General features: G+C 39.5%; 1 protein-coding gene across 2 annotated transcripts in view; it reads left to right on the top strand.

Moving 5' to 3' along the window:
* Positions 1-274: 274 nt before the first annotated feature.
* The window catches only part of FNIP1 (folliculin interacting protein 1), a 148,262-nt gene continuing 129,592 nt past the window's right edge, over positions 275-18,944 (top strand). For both annotated transcript variants that reach the window (XM_007087784.3, XM_007087783.3), the window contains exon 1: positions 275-454. In XM_007087784.3, the coding sequence (XP_007087846.1) occupies positions 363-454 (92 nt within the window). In that variant the 5' untranslated portion in view covers positions 275-362. The remainder of the gene's footprint in view (positions 455-18,944) is intronic.

Below are 18,944 nucleotides of genomic sequence, written 5' to 3'. Positions count from 1 at the left end.
TGACCCGAGCGAGTTCCCCCTTCACTTCCCCAACCACCTCTATTCCCCGCCCCTCCCCTCCTTTCCGCGCACACCCCGCCCCGTGAGCTGCCACGTGAGGGAATCCACTCGTTAGCCTATGGGGGCCAGCTCCGCCCCACGCCCCCGCCTTGCCCCCTGCTCTGCGCGCCGCCACGTGATGCGGCTCACCGCCAGCCAATGGACGCCGGTCTTGCCTCGCGCCCCGCCCCGCGCGCCGTGGCCGTTTGAAGTGACTAATTTCTGTCATATGACTGAGGCGCTCATGGGGGTGGCGGGGCGGCTCTAGGAGCGGGGGCCTAGCAATCGCCCTAAGGAACAACCCTGATCTGGCCGTGGTCAGCATGGCCCCTACGCTGTTCCAGAAGCTCTTCAGCAAGAGGAGCGGGCTGGGCGCGCCCGGTCGGGACGCTCGGGACCCAGATTGCGCGTTCAGGTAGGGCGCTGCGGGGCGGGGGGGCGCGGAGCCGATGGCCTTGTGGGCTTGGGGCTCCAGATGTGCAGGGGCCTTCGGTGTTCGTGTCCGCGCGGCATTGCTGCGCGGGTACTTGGACCTGGGCCTCAGTGAGGTGGGGCTGGGCAGCTGGGGACTTGTGCTAGAGGGCTAGAGCGAGGTCCTGCCTCCCCACCACCCCTATCCCTCTACTGGCCCCTTCCCCTTCCTCCCGGTCTGTTTGTTTATGTCCTGCCCGACTTCCACGCGCGGCTGTGCCTTCCCCACCGACCACCGCGGCCTGAGCGTAGGGTCCACACTCCTTCCTGGAAGCGAGTAGAGTTGGGAGCGGGCTGGGTTGGATCTCAGCCTCCGTCCTCTGGGCCGAGAAGTTCTCCCCTCCTCCTAGCGACCAAGTCGCCCTCTGGGTGTTCCATTCCCCTTGCTTGCTGTTGTGGAGAGAGCTGCACGTTTTGGGCAACCTTCTGAGGGTAGAAGACTAGAGGAGCAAGTAGGCAAGGTGCCATTCTTTCAGGTTTCTTGGAAACGAATACTGGAGGTGTGCAGTTGCCGGAACGAGCGATCTTAGTGTTATCGAAGGAGAAAGATGAAACCTAAGAGGTTATGGTTACTACTGACTGGACTGATCCAGATGAAGCACGGTCTTAGAATTGACCATCGAATCATCCCGTTAGAATTTACCAAAAATAAGTCTAAAAATTGAAAACGATAGCAAAATCTTTTGTGGTATTACAGGCTTTGTTCATTTTTGGTTGCACTACCTGTTGATGGCAGAAAAAACTTCGTAGAATTGTAAGATTTAATGTAATAGAAACGTGAATTCAAGGTAAAATTTAGTCTCCAAACCTCATTTGAAGAAGAGGTTATGTCTTTCACATAGCCTTCATGCTTGCTGCGGTGTGGAAACTTGTAAATATAACTGGGCTAAATGTCACGTATCACTCAAACCTGGTAGGACAGCAGAGAGCCCAGTTGTTCAGTAGTAGTAGGAAAAAATGAGAGTCTGTTAAATTTTGCAACAGGCAAAAGTTTGAAATGACTGTACCACACTGGTACAAGATTTTGATATTCTTAAAATTATTCACTCTCTTTGTAATGCAGGTCACATTATTAAACATTGAGTAATACATGTGGAATTGTAGTATTAAATGGAAAGAAATTCACTGACTTTTAGAGGAAGAAAAATCTCAGTATAGACATTTTGGAAAGGTGTTTATTTAGTAAAAGATGTTTTTCTAGGTTTGGGTCTTTTGCACTTGGAAATAAATGCCTTGCCATGCTCATCTAATAACTTTTAAAAAACATTTCTTTCCTGATTTTCTTTTGAAAGGTGAAAGTGTAGTCTAGTTAATACTCCATTGAGACATCCAGTAAATCAGGAGTCAGTAGAAAGCAGGTTGAGAATATTATAAAGGTGACACTTGATTAGGCTTTCCATTTCTGGGCAAAGATTGACTTTGGGGTACTCAGGTTTCCAAAGGTCTCAAGTCACTCACTCGTGAAAAAAAATTTTCGTGTCTATTTTTAAAAAATGTAAAGCCTACTATATAGTTGTGTAATAGTATTTTAGAGTTGCCAAAGCACTTTCTCATTAGTTATCTCATGTGATATTTCACAACAACCTTGTGAGATAGAACAAGTAGCAATATAGATAACTATGTGATCCTTTTTCCAGTGGAAGTAAGAATTATGTGTAAGCCCAATAAGTGCAGTACAATTTAGAAATGATTGCTTTTAAAAATAAAATGTGTACAAGTGTAAATGTGAGAAAATGAAAACTAGTTAACATTCACACAGCTAGTAACTTGTAGATCTAGTTAGCCCAGGTATTTTTTTTTAAACAACTTCACTGGGCTATAATTTACATGCAGTGAAATTGAGCCACTCTAAGAGCACAGTGCTGTGAATTTTGTTATATGTACACAGTTTTGTACTCACTACCCCAGTGAAGTTTTAGAATACTTCCATCCCCAGAAAGTTCCCTTAAGCCTCTTTGCAGTCCATTCTTAAACTATTGTCACTCAAGGCAGTCCCTTATCTGCTCTAATGACAAAAGGTTTGACTTTTCTAAAATTTCCTATAAATGTGATCATATTGTTTATAACCTTTTCTGTCTGGCTTGTTTTAAATCAGAGTGATGATTTTGAGATTCATCTAAGTTGCACTTATCAGTAGTTCTTTCTATTTTGTTGCTGAGTAGTATTCCATTGTATGGATGTACCAAAATATGTTTATCCATTCACTACCAACTGGCAAACATTTGGGTTGTTTCCAGATTTGGGTTGTGATGAACAATGCTGCTATGAACATTTGTGTACAAATCTTTATGCAGACATATGTTTTCATATCTCTTGGATGGTTACCTAGGAGTGGGATTGCTGGGTCACATGCTAGGTATACGCTTAACTTTTTAAAAACTTGGGGTGCCTGGGTCGCTTGGTTAGTTGGTCGTCCAACTCTCGATCTTGGCTCAGGTCATGGTCTCAGGGTCATGAGATCCAGCCCTGCATCCATCTCTGTCCCAACAGCGTGGAGCCTGCTTGGGAGATTCTCTGTCCTTTCTCTCTCTGCCACTCCCCCACTTGTGCCTATGCACTCTCTCTCTCTTGAAATAAATAAGTGACCTTCAAAAAGGAAAGAAATTTTTTTTAAAAATTGCTAAACTTTTCTGAAGTAATTGTACCATTTTATTTTCCCACCGGCAGTGTGTGAAGGTTATAGTTTCTCTATCCTCTCCAAAAGCTGATATTGCTGGTCTTTCAAAGTTTTTTTTTTTTGTATTGTAAAAAACACCAACAATATTTACCGTGTTGACCATTTTTGAGTCTTTCTGATTATAGCCATTTTAGTGGATGTAGTGGAATCTTATTGTGGTTTTGATTTGCATTTCCCTAATAACAAATGATGTAACTCAGGTTTTAGAGTAGATTAAAATTTCATTCCAGTATATCATGCTTTCCTTTCTAGAATCCTTTTTTGGTTTTGTTTTGTTTTAGTCAGCTTAAGTTGTTAAATCTGACTTGGACACTGTTAGCCATTGGCAACTAACCATAGTTCAGCGTCTAAGAGTCAGTTTCTAGAGTTAACAATATACAAGGCACAGTGGTAATAAGTCACAGTAGGGCTCTAGGATAGGAGAAACTTGTGATGTGAAGCTTTAGGAGCCTTAAAATATTGTGTGCTTATCTAAGCTTCTTGAGCTGGAGATGAGTGTGAAAAATATCACAGGGATATTATTTCAGTAATTTGTAGAATTAAAACAATAACTTGTTTCATAGTTTGGAGAATTTGGGGAAGAAGTTTCTTTTAGGAAAATGAATAGTTTTATGTTTTCTCCATCACACCACTTTGCAATGGAAGAATTAAGTGTAAGTCCAATAACTATAGTGCATATGAAATGATTGCTTTAATTTAAAAATAAAATTTCTGGGAAGAAGTCTAATTTGGAGAAGAAGTTTGTTTCAGAGCTAAATGTCTGTAGGACATAATTAATGTTTAGTTAAAAAATTCTGTATTTTTGTTTTATTCTTAATATGTGAACTTTTGCTCTTCCTGTCTGTATCAGAAATTCTTACCCTGTTGTAACAATCTCTTAATTGTTCTTTTTTCTGTTCCTCTTGCCTTTCTCCAGACTATTCTCAACGCTTCATCCTTTACAAATGCTAATTCTGATTATTTTCAGCATGCAAAGTGTTATAGAATTTAATATCTGCATTACAGAGTTATTTTAAGGATTCAAAGAGATAAGTCATGGTTAAGTACTTAATGCAGTACTTATTAGCACATGACATTCAGAAACCAGAAGTTGTTGTGCTATGATGATTCCATGTTTATGTGTAAAACCATTCTGTTTGGGCCCAAACTCCTTAAAGTGGCCGTATATTGTGTGGCCTTTGCAAAGTTTCTAGCCTTGACCTTGTTTTTAAATTAACTTAAGGTCATTTTTAAAAACATAGCCATTATTCTATTATTGTAGATATTTCTTAATATTATCTATTCTTAGGCTATATTAATATTTTCTTAGTTGTTTCAGTATGTCTTTTTACAGTGGCTTTGTTTGGATTAGAATCTTTTTTTTTTTTTTTAATTTTTTTAACGTTTATTTATTTTTGAGACAGAGAGAGACAGAGCATGAACGGGGGAGGGTCAGAGAGAGAGGGAGACACAGAATCTGAAACAGGCTCCAGGCTCTGAGCAGTCAGCACAGAGCCTGACGCGGGGCTCGAACTCACGGACCGTGAGATCATGACCTGAGCCGAAGTTGGACGCTTAACCGACTGAGCCACCCAGGTGCCCCTGGATTAGAATCTTAAAAGGGTCTGTATATTATATTTGCAGTTACGTTGCTTAAGTAATTTTGATTCTATAACATCCCTCTCACCCTTTTAAAATAGGATTTGTTGCTGAAACTGGGTTATTTTTCCTTTAAAATTTCCCACATTCTTTGTTTGCTTTCTTATGGGTTTCTTTAATTCACTGCTTCCCAGCAATGTATGTTTTAACCAGTTCCTTACAGGTTATTCTCATGCTCAAGATTGAGGACCACTGCTTTAGCTTATTATCTATTTCCTGAGAACGGGTAGTTAGATACTTTATTAGATTCAGGTCCAGTTTTTTTTTTTTTTTTTTTTTTTTAAATAAAAATATCCCATAGATGTTTTTCGTGTACTTCCTTTCCATTAGAATTACATAGTGTCAAGTTGTCCCCCTTTTAGTGATGCTTAGATTGATGAGTAATTTCACATTGTATCAGCCTTGTTTTTCTATTATAAGATTCTCCTTTCCTTAATGGTTTTAGCATATTTTGTTGATTATTGTCTGAATCCACTATCTTGTTAGGAATTGTGAAATGGTGATATCCTGATTCTTTAATTCTTCCCACATTTATTTCCTGGAAGAGATTTCTCTTACCACCTATTGGCTACTCTTTGCTATAGGAAAGGTAACATATATTTGATTGTTTGCCTTTATCATTTGTCAGAATAATTTATAATGAATTGTTTGGTGAAAGTTTTCACTTTAATTTTCATTTTTTGTCATCACAAGCTTCTGGATTTTGATGTATTTTAATTCCTTATAGTCCAAATTGTCCCGTATTTGGCCCATAGAAGACTTTTCAAGTTGACTTCTGTGCCCTTGTGCCATGATCTTTTTAATCTTTGATAACTTCTGCTTTCCTTTGGCCTTTTCTTAATCCCCTCTCCCTCTTCTATGATTTTATCACCTTGGACATGTTTTAGATTCTCTGATGTGCTATGATGTCCTATTCTCTGTTCTTGACATAGTCATGTATATCTTTTTTGATTGGCATTTTTTTAGTGATCATCTGGACTTACCCTAATTGTCCTTCCTCCGGGAAGCTTTTTCTGATTTCTCCCAGACTGAGTTGGGTTTCACTGCAGTTTTCTCCCATAGCTTAATGCATTTCCTACTGTGATATCTGTTAAAATTGTCATTATGTGTCCATATGTCTCTTTTTTGCTTGCTTGTGTTCTCTTCAACTTCAAGGTGGATTTGGAGTTAGAACCCTGTAGAGCCGCCTGTTGGATTGTTTGGGGGAAACAGATACCTAGGTTTCTGCCTGGAGCCTTTAGATTGGTGCCATTTTTTGAGGAAGAAGATACAAGATTGTAGAGGCATGTTTTGACTAGTGTATCAGCAGCAGCTTTCCCCCCTTATTCTGTATCATAAGGCATGATTTATATTCATCACAGCTCTTTTTACAACTTACCATCCATCTCCCCCAAGTTCACATTGTTGTGCCAATATACAGCACAGTGCCTGAACATATGCTTAGTAAATATTTGTAGAATGTATGTATGAAATAATTTCAAAGGCAGAGGGAGAGTCAAAAGATCTATTTTGGACATTTGGTCTAGTTTTACTTGCCACTGAGATATCCACTTCGAGATGTCCAGTTGACAGTTCAATGAAGTAAATCGAGAATTCATGGCAGAGGTTGATTCACAATAGAGTTGTGACTGGAGATAGGAATTTGGGTTTATGGTCAATATTAAAACTAAGGGGAGGGATGAGATCATCTAGGAAAAGGTGTAGATTGGGTATTGGAAAGAATAGGGCTTTGCTCTGAAGAAATTTTAAAAGTACAGATGTAGGAGAAGAAAGTCTTTTCTACAGAAGAAAATGGCATGAGAAACCATGGAAAAGCCAGGGGTGTGTGGTGTCAGGAAAGCTCCAAGGGGGAAGTGTTTGAAAAAGGATGGTATGATGAACTCTTTTGTATGCTGGTTGCTGACAGGTCTTGTGAGATGACAAAGAGAAAAGTATCTATTGGATTTGTCATGTTGGAGATAATTAGTGACCTTAATTTTTTTTTTTTTTTTTTTTTTTTGAGATGAGCATGTTTAGGGGAGAAAGATAGATGTGGAGTAAATGAGATGAAAAATGGCTTCACTGCTAACGCTTTTTATTTTTGTAGGCGAAACCTTCTTTAATGCTTTGTTATTTTTTCACTTTCAGTATTCTGATTTTGTGTCACATTTTAAGCTTCTGAAGTTCTTAAGCTGGCTTTTTAATGTCAATGTTTGTAATAATTGCATTTGAGAAATTTTGGTTTTTTTCACTGTGCTTTCTAAATATTTGCTGCATTTACAAGGGCTTTTGTTATTTAAAAAATGCCACTTTTCCAATTGTACCTTTTAATTCTATATTAGAAATAGTAGAAAGTTTTAATATTCTTTACAGAGAATCCTGTGGGATCATACTTTTCTTATTAAAGCGAGAAGCTGAGAATTGTAAGTAATTACATGTTAATGCTCTTTGGCAGCAATATTTGGTCCTAAGAGTCTAACTTTGCAGAGAATTGCAAACATATTTTATTGTTAACTTGTTTTGCTTTTCTGTCTCTAAGTAGTAGTATTAGATTTATTTTTCAGAACCATGTTTACTGAAGGAAAATAGGTGATTGAAATACAGCTTCAGTATTCAGATTGTAAAACTTGGACCTCAAAGGAACATTTTAAGATAGAGGTGTAGGAAGATCCTGAACTTACCTTTTCTCACTGGACACAGCAAATCTATAGCTACATTTGAAATAACTTCCTCTGGAAAAGTTCTGAAAACCAGACAAACAGTTCTTCCACAGCAAAGAACAAAAGGGCCACATTGAGATGAGTAGGAGAGGCAGAGATAACACTCTTGCCAGAAATCCCGGCCCAGGTACACTGACCTGCAATCAGGAGGGATCTTAAAAATCTTTCCCCTGAGGAGCAAGTGTTTTGTGCTCCACATCAGGTAACCCCAACCCTTGGATTCTTCACCATAGAAACAAGTCCCCAAAGTGTAAGACCAGTGGAGACTATGTCCAGGAGAACCATAGAACTGTAGGAAATGGAGAACCTCCTCTTAAAGGTCTTGCAGGCAGACTCACTCACCTTAGGAGCTAGCAAAAAATGAGCAGATTGAAAAGCACCTGGACCATATGTGAAGGAGAAAGTCTTAGTCTTTATTCTTAAAGGGACTGCCAGGAGGGCAGGAATCTGTTGGTACTCTCTCTGGCCACAGAATTGCTGGTGGGTGCTATTTTTGTCTTCTCAGTCTCTCTTGTAAATGCCAGCATTTGTGAGCACCACTTTGGCAATGTCCTAACCTGTTAGTGCAGGTGGGTGTGCTCCACCCCCCATGTGCCATATCACAGTCAGCCTGTAAGCATCTCACACCCCCTGAGCTGCAGCTGCACTATAGCTGGCTGGGCAAGTACCCTGCCCCTCTGTGCCACAGCTGTCTGGGTAAGTACACCCCACTCCCCACATTGTAGCTGCAGCTTTGTCATATCCAGATGTTGTATTCAGCCCACATGGGGGGGTGCCCGTTAAGTGCCTAGCTCTGGTTGCTGGGTGGAAGGGGGATTGAGCTTCTGGGCCCCACACGTCATTTCTTACAAAAGGCCATTTCTTTAAGACTGTGAGAGGTAGCTATTTCACCTAATGTGAAGAATTAGAATTGGGTAAAATGAATAGACAGAAAAATATGTTCTAGACAAAAGAACAAGACAAAATCTCAGAAAAAGACTTTACTGAGGCGGAGGTAAGTAATCTACTTGATAAAGAGTTCAAAGTAATGGTTATAAATATGATCACTAAACTCAAAAGGGAAATGAATGAACACAGTGAAAACTTCAAAAAATATACAAAATATATTTTGTATAAAATAATCAAAATATACAAAAAATATACAAAGAAAGGAGCAAAAAGAAGTCACAGAGTTGAAGAATACAGAAACTAAACTGGAAAATATATTAGAGGAGTTTATCATCAAACTGGATGAAGCAGAAGAATGGATCAGTGTGCTAGAAGACAAAGCAACGAAAAGTTACCTAGACAGCAGCAAAAAGAATTTTAAAAAGTGAAGATGCCTTAAGGGAACTTTGCAACAACATCAAGCAGAATAACATCCATGTTATAGGGATCCTAGAAGGAGAGAGAGAAAGGAGCAGAACAATTGCTTGAAGAAATAATGGCTGAAAACTTCCTCATTCTGGGTTAGGAAACAGACACCCAGGCCCAGGAATCCCAGAGAATTCCAAATAAGATAAAGAGATCACACTGAAACACATTATAATTAAAATGTCAAAAGTTAAAGAGAGACTTAAAAGCAGCAAGAGAAAAACAACACTTTCTATACGAGGGAAACCCCATAGTACTAGAGGCAGATTTTTCAGCAGAAACTTTCTAGGCTAGAAGAGCATGGTGTGACCTACTCAAAGTACTGAAAGGAGAAAACATGCAATTAAGAATTCACTACCTAGCAAGGTTATCTTTAAAAAAATTTTTTTTAAATGTTTATTTATTTTGAGGGAGAGAGAGAATGCGAGCAGGGGAGGAGCAGAGAGAGAGGGAGATACAGAATCTGAAGAAGGCTCCAGGCTCTGAGCTGTCAGCACAGAGCCCGATGTGGGGCTTGAACTCACGAATCGCGAGATCATGACCTGAGTTGAAGTCGGATGCTTAACTGACTGAGTCACCCGGACGCCCCAAGGTTATATTTTAGAATAGGATTTTTTTCCAATAAGCAAAAGCTGATAGAGTTCATTACCAACAACCAGCTTTATAAGAAATGCTGAAGGGATTTCTTTAAGGGGAAAATAAATGGCTAATTAATTATGATAAAAATTAATGATAAACATAGTAAAGCTAAAATCTCATTGGAAAATATAAATATACAGTAAAGGTAGTGGCTTAATCACATAAAACTAGTATGAATATCAAGAGATGAAACTAAGACTACAATAACTTACTCAGGGATACATAAAATAAAAATGTGTAAGCTGCAATATCAAAAACATAAAACATTGTGGAAGAATAAAAATGTACATTTTTGGAATATATTCAAATGTAAGTTACTATTAACTCAAAATATACTGTTGTATAGAGGATGTTATATGAGAACTTCATGGTAACCACAAAGCAAAACCTTGTAGTAAACGTATAAAAGAAAATGAGAAAGGAATCTAAACATAACAATAAGAAATTATCAAGAAAGTTACCAAGAGTGAAGAAAAAAAGAGAAGAACAGAGAGGAATTACAAAAACAGCCATAAAACAGTTAATAAAATGGCAATAAATACACACCTATCAATAATTACTTTAAGTGTAAATGGACTAATTTACCAACCCGAAGACATAGAGTGGCTCAGAGGATTTTAAAAAAGACTTATCTGTATGCTGCCTATAAGAGACTCACTCCAGAATAAGGACACACAGAGACTGAAAATAGAGGGATGGAAAAAGATATTCCATGCAAATGGAGATGAAAACAAAGCTGATGTAGTTGTCCTTCTATCAAAATGGACTTGAAAACAAAGAATGTAATAAAAGACAGGAGCAATGCATAATGATAAAGTGGTTAATTTAGCAAGAAGATACAGCATTTATAAACATGTATGTGCTTGGCATAGAAGCACTAAAATATATAAAGCAAATATTGAAAGACTTGATGAGAGAAATTGACCACAGAATAATAGTAGGCAACATTAATACCCCACTTATGTCAATGGATAGATAATCTAGATGATATTGATAAGGAAACATTGGTTTTAAATATGTTAGACCAGATGGACTTAATAGTATATAGAGAGAACATGCCATCCAAAAGTTGCAGAATACACATTCTTGTCAAGTCCACATGAAACATTTTCCAGGATAGATCACATTAGGTCCCAGAACAACTCCGAATAAGTTCAAGAAAATTGAAAGCATATAAGCATTTTTTCAACCACAGTAATATAAAACCAGAAATCAATTACAAGAAGAAAAATGGAAAAACCATAAAAATGTGATTGAGGAAATCAAAGGAGAAATAAAAGAATATCTAGAGACAAATGAAAACCGAAATATGATATACCAAAATCTTTGGGATGCAACAGAAGTGGTTATAGAAGGGAATTTCATAGCAATAAAGACCTGCCTCAAGAAACATGAAAAATCTCAAACAATCTAACTTTACATGTAAAGGAAATAAAAAAAGAACAAGTGATACCCAAGTAAGTAGAAGGAAGGAAATAATAAAGAGCTGAGTGGGTATCAATGAGGTGGAGACAAAAAGACAATAGAAAAGATCAGTGATGCTAAGAACCGGTTCTTTGGAAAGATAAAAATGACAAACATTTAGCTAGACTTCCTAAGAGAAAAAGATGGCTCACATGAATGAAATCAGAAATGAGAGAGAAGTTACAACTGATATTACAGAATGCAAAAAATCAGAAAAAAACTACTGTGAACAATTATACATCAATAAATTGAACAACCTAGAAGAGATGGATAAATCCCTAGAAGCTTACAATCTTCCACTTGGATCCTTGGGCTGTTTCCATATCTTGGCTATTGCAAATAATGCTGCCATAAACAGGGGTGCACGTATCCCTTTGAATTAGTATTTTTTTTTATTCTTTGGGTAAATAACCAGTAGTGCAGTTGTTGGATCATAGGGTAGTTCTATTTTTAACTTTTTGAGGAACCTCTGCTGTTTTCCAGAGTGGCTGAACCAGTTTGCATTCCCCAACACAGTGCAGCAGAGTTCCCCTTTCTCAGCATCATGGCCAACACCTATTGTTTCTTGTGTTGTTGATGTTAGTCATATGACAGGTATGAGGTGATATCTTACTGTAGTTTTGATGTGCATTTCCCTAATGATGAATGATGTTGAGCATCTTTTCATGTGTCTGTTGGCCATCTGTATGTCTCCTTTGGAGAAATGTCTTTTTTTTTTTTCAATGTATGAAGTTTATTGTCAAATTGGTTTCCACACAACACCCAGTGCTCATCCCAAAAGGTGCCCTCCTCAATACCCATCACCCACCCTCCCCTCCCTCCCACCCCCCATCAACCCTCAGTTTGTTCTCAGTTTTTAACAGTCTCTTATGCTTTGGCTCTCTCCCACTCTAACCTCTTTTTTTTTTTTTTTTTCCTTCCCCTCCCCCATGGGTTTCTGTTAAGTTTCTCAGGATCCACATAAGAGTGAAACCATATGGTATCTGTCTTTCTCTGTATGGCTTATTTCACTTAGCATCACACTCTCCAGTTCCATCCACGTTGCTACAAAAGGCCATATTTCATTCTTTCTCATTGCCACGTAGTACTCCATTGTGTATATAAACCACAATTTCTTTATCCATTCATCAGTTGATGGACATTTTGGCTCTTTCCATAATTTAGCTATTGTTGAGAGTGCTGCTATAAACATTGGGGTACAAGTGCCCCTATGCATCAGCACTCCTGTATCCCTTGGGTAAATTCCTAGCAGTGCTATTGCTGGGTCATAGGGTAGGTCTATTTTTAATTTTCTGAGGAACCTCCACACTGCTTTCCAGAGCAGCTGCACCAATTTGCATTCCCACCAACAGTGCAAGAGGGTCCCCGTTTCTCCACATCCTCTCCAGCATCTATAGTCTCCTGATTTGTTCATTTTGGCCACTCTGACTGGCATGAGGTGATATCTGAGTGTGGTTTTGATTTGTATTTCCCTGATAAGGAGCGACGTTGAACATCTTTTCATGTGCCCGTTGGCCATCCGGATGTCTTCTTTAGAGAAGTGTCTATTCATGTTTTCTGCCCATTTCTTCACTGGGTTATTTGTTTTTCGGGTGTGGAGTTTAGTGAGCTCTTTATAGATTTTGGATACTAGCCCTTTGACCAATATGTCATTTGCAAATATCTTTTCCCATTCCGTTGGTTGCCTTTTAGTTTTGTTGGTTGTTTCCTTTGCTGTGCAGAAGCTTTTTATCTTCATAAGGTCCCAGTAATTCATTTTTGCTTTTAATTCCCTTGCCTTTGGGGATGTGTCGAGTAAGAGATTGCTACGGCTGAGGTCAGAGACCTTGCTTTCTCCTCTAGGGTTTTGATGGTTTCCTGTCTCACATTCAGGTCCTTTATCCATTTTGAATTTATTTTTGTGAATGGTGTGAGAAAGTGGTCTAGTTTCAACCTTCTGCATGTTGCTGTCCAGTTCTCCCAGCACCATTTGTTAAAGAGACTGTCTTTTTTCCATTGGATGTTCTTTCCTGCTTTGTCAAAGATGAGTTGGCCATACGTTTGTGGGTCTAGTTCTGGGGTTTCTATTCTATTCCATTGGTCTATGTGTCTGTTTTTGTGCCAATACCATGCTGTCTTGATGATGACAGCTTTGTAGTAGAGGCTAAAGTCTTGGGATTGTGATGCCTCCTGCTTTGGTCTTCTTCTTCAGAATTACTTTGGCTATTCGGGGCCTTTTGTGGTTCCATATGAATTTTAGGATTGCTTGTTCTAGTTTCGAGAAGAATGCTGGTGCAATTTTGATTGGGATTGCATTGAATGTGTAGATAGCTTTGGGTAGTATTGACATTTTGACAATATTTATTCTTCCAATCCATGAGCAGGGAATGTCTTTCCATTTCTTTATATCTTCTTTAATTACCTTCATAAGCTTTCTGTAGTTTTCAGCATACAGATCTTTTACATCTTTGGTTAGATTTATTCCTAGGTATTTTATGCTTCTTGGTGCAATTGTGAATGGGATCAGTTTCTTTATTTGTCTTTCTGTTGCTTCATTGTTAGTGTATAAGAATGCAACTGATTTCTGTACATTGATTTTGTATCCTGCAACTTTGCTGAATTCATGTACCAGTTCTAGCAGACTTCTGGTGGAGTCTGTCGGATTTTCCATGTATAATATCATGTCATCTGCAAAAAGCAAAAGTTTGACTTCATCTTGGCCAATTTTGATGCCTTTGATTTCCTTTTGTTGTCTGATTGCTGATGCTAGAACTTCCAACACTATGTTAAACAACAGCAGTGAGAGTGGGCATCCCTGTCGTGTTCCTGATCTCAGGGAAAAAGCTCTCAGTTTTTCCCCGTTGAGGATGATGTTAGCTGTGGGCTTTTCATAAGTGGCTTTTATGATGTGTAAGTATGTTCCTTCTATCCCGACTTTCTCAAGGGTTTTTATTAAGAAAGGGTGCTGGATTTTGTCAAAGGCCTTTTCCGCATTGATTGACAGGATCATATGGTTCTTATCTTTTCTTTTATTAATGTGATGTATCACAATGAGTGATTTGCAAATGTTGAACCAGCCCTGCATCCCAGGAATGAATCCCACTTGATCATGGTGAATAATTCTTTTTATATGCTGTTGAATTCGATTTGCTAGTATCTTGTTGAGAATTTTTGCATCCATATTCATCAGGGATATTGGCCTGTAGTTCTCTTTTTCTACTGGGTCTCTGTCTGGTTTAGGAATCAAAGTAATACTGGCTTCATAGAATGAGTCTGGAAGTTTTCCTTCCCTTTCTATTTCTTGGAATAGCTTGAGAAGGATAGGTATTATCTCTGCTTTAAACGTCTGGTAGAACTCCCCTGGGACGCCATCTGGTCCTGGACTCTTATTTGTTGGGAGATTTTTGATAACCGATTCAATTTCTTCGCTGGTTATGGGTCTGTTCAAGCTTTCTATTTCCTCCTGATTGAGTTTTGGAAGAGTGTGGGTGTTTAGGAATTTGTCCATTTCTTCCAGGTTGTCCAATTTGTTGGCATATAATTTTTCATGGTATTCCCTGATAATTGTTTGTATCTCTGAGGGATTGGTTGTAATAATTCCATTTTCATTCATGATTTTATCCATTTGGATCCTCTCCTTTTTCTTTTTGAGAAGCCTGGCTAGAGGTTTGTCATTTTTGTTTATTTTTTCAAAAAACCAACTCTTGGTTTTGTTGATCTGCTCTACCGTTTTTTTAGATTCTATATTGTTTATTTCTGCTCTGATCTTTATTATTTCTCTTCTTCTGCTGGGTTTAGGCTGCCTTTGCTGTTCTGCTTCTATTTCCTTTAGGTGTGCTGTTAGATTTTGTATTTTGGGATTTTTCTTGTTTCTTGAGATAGGCCTGGATTGCGATGTATTTTCCTCTCAGGACTGCCTTCGCTGCATCCCAAAGCGTCTGGATTGTTGTATTTTCATTTTTGTTTGTTTCCATATATTTTTTAATTTCTTCTCTAATTGCCTGGTTGACCCACTCATTCTTTAGTAGGGTGTTCTTTAACCTCCATGCTTTTGGAGGTTTTCCAGACTTTTTCCTGTGGTTGATTTCAAGCTTCATAGCATTGTGGTCTGAAAGTATGCATGGTATAATTTCAATTCTTGTGAACTTATGAAGGGCTGTTTTGTGACCCAGTATATGATCTGTCTTGGAGAATGTTCCATGTGCACTCGAGAAGAAAGTATATTCTGTTGCTTTGGGATGTAGAGTTCTAAATATATCTGTCAAGTCCATCTGATCCAAGGTATCATTCAGGGCCCTTGTTTCCTTATTGACCGTGTGTCTAGATGATCTATCCATTTCTGTAAGTGGAGTGTTAAAGTCCCCTGCAATGACCACATTCTTATCAATAAGGTTGCTTATGTTTATGAGTAATTGTTTTATATATTTGGGGGCTCCGGTATTTGGCGCCTAGACATTTATAATTGTTAGCTCTTCCTGATGGATAGACCCTCTAATTATTATATAATGCCCTTCTTCATCTCTTGTTACAGCTTTTAATTTAAAATCTAGTTTGTCTGATATAAGTATCGCTACTCCAGCTTTCTTTTGGCTTCCAGCAGCATGATAAATAGTTCTCCATTCCCTCACTCTCAATCTAAAGGTGTCCTCAGATCTAAAATGAGTCTCTTGTAGACAGCAAATAGATGGGTCTTGTTTTTTTATCCATTCTGATACCCTATGTCTTTTGGTTGGCGCATTTAATCCATTTACATTCAGTGTTATTATAGAAAGATACGGGTTTAGAGTCATTGTGATGTCTGTATGTTTTATGCTTGTAGTGATGTCTCTGGTACTTTGTCTCACAGGATCCCCCTTAGGATCTCTTGTAGGGCTGGTTTCGTGGTGACAAATTCCTTCAGTTTTTGTTTGTTTGGGAAGACCTTTATCTCTCCTTCTATTCTAAATGACAGACTTGCTGGATAAAGGATTCTCAGCTGCATATTTTTTCTGTTTAGCACACCGAAGATATCGTGCCAAGCCTTTCTGGCCTGCCAAGTTTCAAAAGAGAGATCAGTCACGAGTCTTATAGGTCTCCCTTTATATGTGAGGGCACGTTTATCCCTTGCTGCTTTCAGAATTTTCTCTTTATCCTTGTATTTTGCCAGTTTCACTATGATATGTCGTGCAGAAGATCGATTGAAGTTACGTCTGAAGGGAGTTCTCTGTGCCTCTTGGATTTCAATGCCTTTTTCCTTCCCCAGTTCAGGGAAGTTCTCAGCTATTATTTCTTCAAGTACCCCTTCAGCACCTTTCTCTCTCTCTTCCTCCTCTGGGATACCAATTATGCGTATATTATTTCTTTTTAGTGTATCACTTAGTTCTCTAATTTTCCCCTCATACTCCTGGATTTTTTTATCTCTCTTTTTCTCAGCTTCCTCTTTTTCCATAACTTTATCTTCTAGTTCACCTATTCTCTCCTCTGCCTCTTCAATCCGAGCCGTCGTCGTTTCCATTTTGTTTTGCATTTCGTTTAAAGCGTTTTTCAGCTCCTCGTGACTGTTCCTTAGTCCCTTGATCTCTGTAGCAAGAGATTCTCTGCTGTCCTCTATACTGTTTTCAAGCCCAGCGATTAATTTTATGACTATTATTCTAAATTCACTTTCTGTTATATTATTTAAATCCTTTTTGATCAGTTCATTCGCTGTTGTTATTTCCTGGAGATTCTTCTGAGGGGAATTCTTCCGTTTGGTCATTTTGGATACTCCCTGGAGTGGTGGGGACCTGCAGGGCACTTCCCCTGTGCTGTGGTGCATAACTGGAGTTGGTGGGCGGGGCCGCAGTCCGACCTGATGTCTGCCTCCAGCCCACCGCTGGGGCCACAGTCAGACTGGTGTGTGCCTTCTCTTCCCCTCTCCTAGGGGCGGGATTCACTGTGGGGTGGCGTGGCCCGTCTGGGCTACTTGCACACTGCCAGGCTTGTGGTGCTGGGAATCTGGCATATTAGCTGGGGTGGGTAGGCAAGGTGCACGGGGGCAGGAGGGGCAGGCTTAGCTTGCTTCTCCTTAGGTGATCCACTTCAGGAGGGGCCCTGTAGCACCGGGATGGAGTCAGACCCGCTGGAGGGATGGATCCGCAGAAGCACAGCGTTGGGTATTTGCGTGGAGCAAGCAAGTTCCCTGGCAGGAACTGGCTCCCTTTGGGATTTTGGCTGGGGGATGGGCGAGGGAGATGGCGCTGGCGAGGGCCTTTGTTCCCCGCCAAACAGAGCTCTGTCGTTCGGGGGCTCAGCAACTCTCCCTCCCTTTGTCCTCCAGCCTTCCCGCTTTCTGAGCAGAGCTGTTAACTTATGACTTCCCAGACGCTAAGTAGCGCTTGCTGTCGGAACACACTCTGTCTGGCCCCTCCGCTTTTGCCAGCCAGACTCGGGGGCTCTGCTTGGCCGGCAGGCTGCCCCTCCGCCCCGGCTCCCTCCCGCCAGTCCGTGGACCGCGCACCGCCTCGCCCCCCTTCCTACCCTCTTCTGTGGGCCTCTCGTCTGCGCTTGGCTCCGGAGACTCCGTTCTGCTAATCCTCTGGCGGTTTTCTGGGTTATTTAGGCAGGTGTCGGTGGAATCTAAGTGATCAGCAGGACGCGCGGTGAGCCCAGCGTCCTCCTATGCTGCCATCTTCCGAGACTCGAGAAATGTCTTTTCATGTCTTCTACCTATTTTAAGTTGGATTATTGGTTTTTTGGGTGTTAAGTTTTATAAGTTCTTTATATATTTTGGATGCTAACCCTTTATCACATATGTCATTTGCAAATATCTTCTCGCATTCTGTCACTTGCCTTTTAGGTTTGCTGATTGTTTCCTTAGCTGTTGATTGTTTTGTTGATTGTTTTATTTTTTAAATTATTTTTAATGTTTATTTTTGAGAGAGAGGGAGAGAGTGCAAGCATGAGCGGGGGAGAGGCAGAGAGGGACAGAGGATCTGAAGTGGGCTCTGCACTGACAGCAGTGAGCCTGGTGTGGGGCTTGAACTCACAAACTGCAAGATTCTAAACCTGAGCTCTAAACCCAGGTGAATAAAAGTGGTGAGAGTAGACCTCCTTGTCTTCTTCCTGAACTTAGAGGAAAAGCTATTTTTCCCTTATTAAGGATGATGGTAACTCTGGGTTTTTTATAGATGGTCTTTATTATGTTGAGGTATGTTTCCTCTAAACCTGTTTTGTTGAGAGTTTTTTTTTTTTGTTTGTTTTGTTTTGTTTTTTTATCACGAATGAATGTTGTACTTTGTCAACTGGTTTTTCTGCATCTATTGTAATGATCATGTGGCTTTTATCATATCTCCTGTTGATGTGATGTATCACACTCATTGATTAGTGAATATTGAAACACACTTGCAACCCCTTGACTGTGGTGATTTTTAAAATGAATTGTTGAATTTGGTTTGCTGGTGTTTTACTGAGAATTTTTGCATCTATGTTCATTAGGGATATTGGCCTGTAGTTCTCCTTTTTAGTGGTATCTTTTATCTGGTTTTGGTATCCGGGTAATGCTGACCTCAGAATGAATTTGAGAGTTTTCCTTCCTCTTCTAATTTTTGGAAGAGTTTAAGAAGAATAGGTGTTAGCTCTTTTTTATAGCCGTCTAGTCCTGGACTTTTGTTTGTTGGGATTTTTTGTATTACTGACTCAAATTCTTTTCTGGTCATTGGTTGGTTCAATTTTCTGTTTCCTCCTGTTTAAGTTTTGATAGTTTGTATGTTTTTACCCTTTTCTTCTAGGTCATCCAATTTGTTGGCATATAGTTTTTCATAATATTCTCTGTTTGTTTTTCTATGGTGTTGGTTATTTCTTCTCTCTCATTTGTGATTTTATTTGAGCCCTTACTCTTTTTCTTGAAAAGTTTGGCTGGAGCTTTATTAATTTTATTGATTTTTTTTTTCCCAAAGAACCAGCTCCTGGTTTCACTGATCTGTTGTATTGTTATTTTAGTTTCTGTGTGATTTATTTTTGCTCTCATC

This window comes from Panthera tigris, chromosome A1 (assembly GCF_018350195.1).
Source record: "Panthera tigris isolate Pti1 chromosome A1, P.tigris_Pti1_mat1.1, whole genome shotgun sequence".
In the NCBI taxonomy this organism is placed as follows: Eukaryota; Metazoa; Chordata; class Mammalia; order Carnivora; family Felidae; genus Panthera; species Panthera tigris.
Note: the sequence above shows the minus strand (reverse complement) of the source record. Positions and strands in the feature narration are given on the sequence as shown.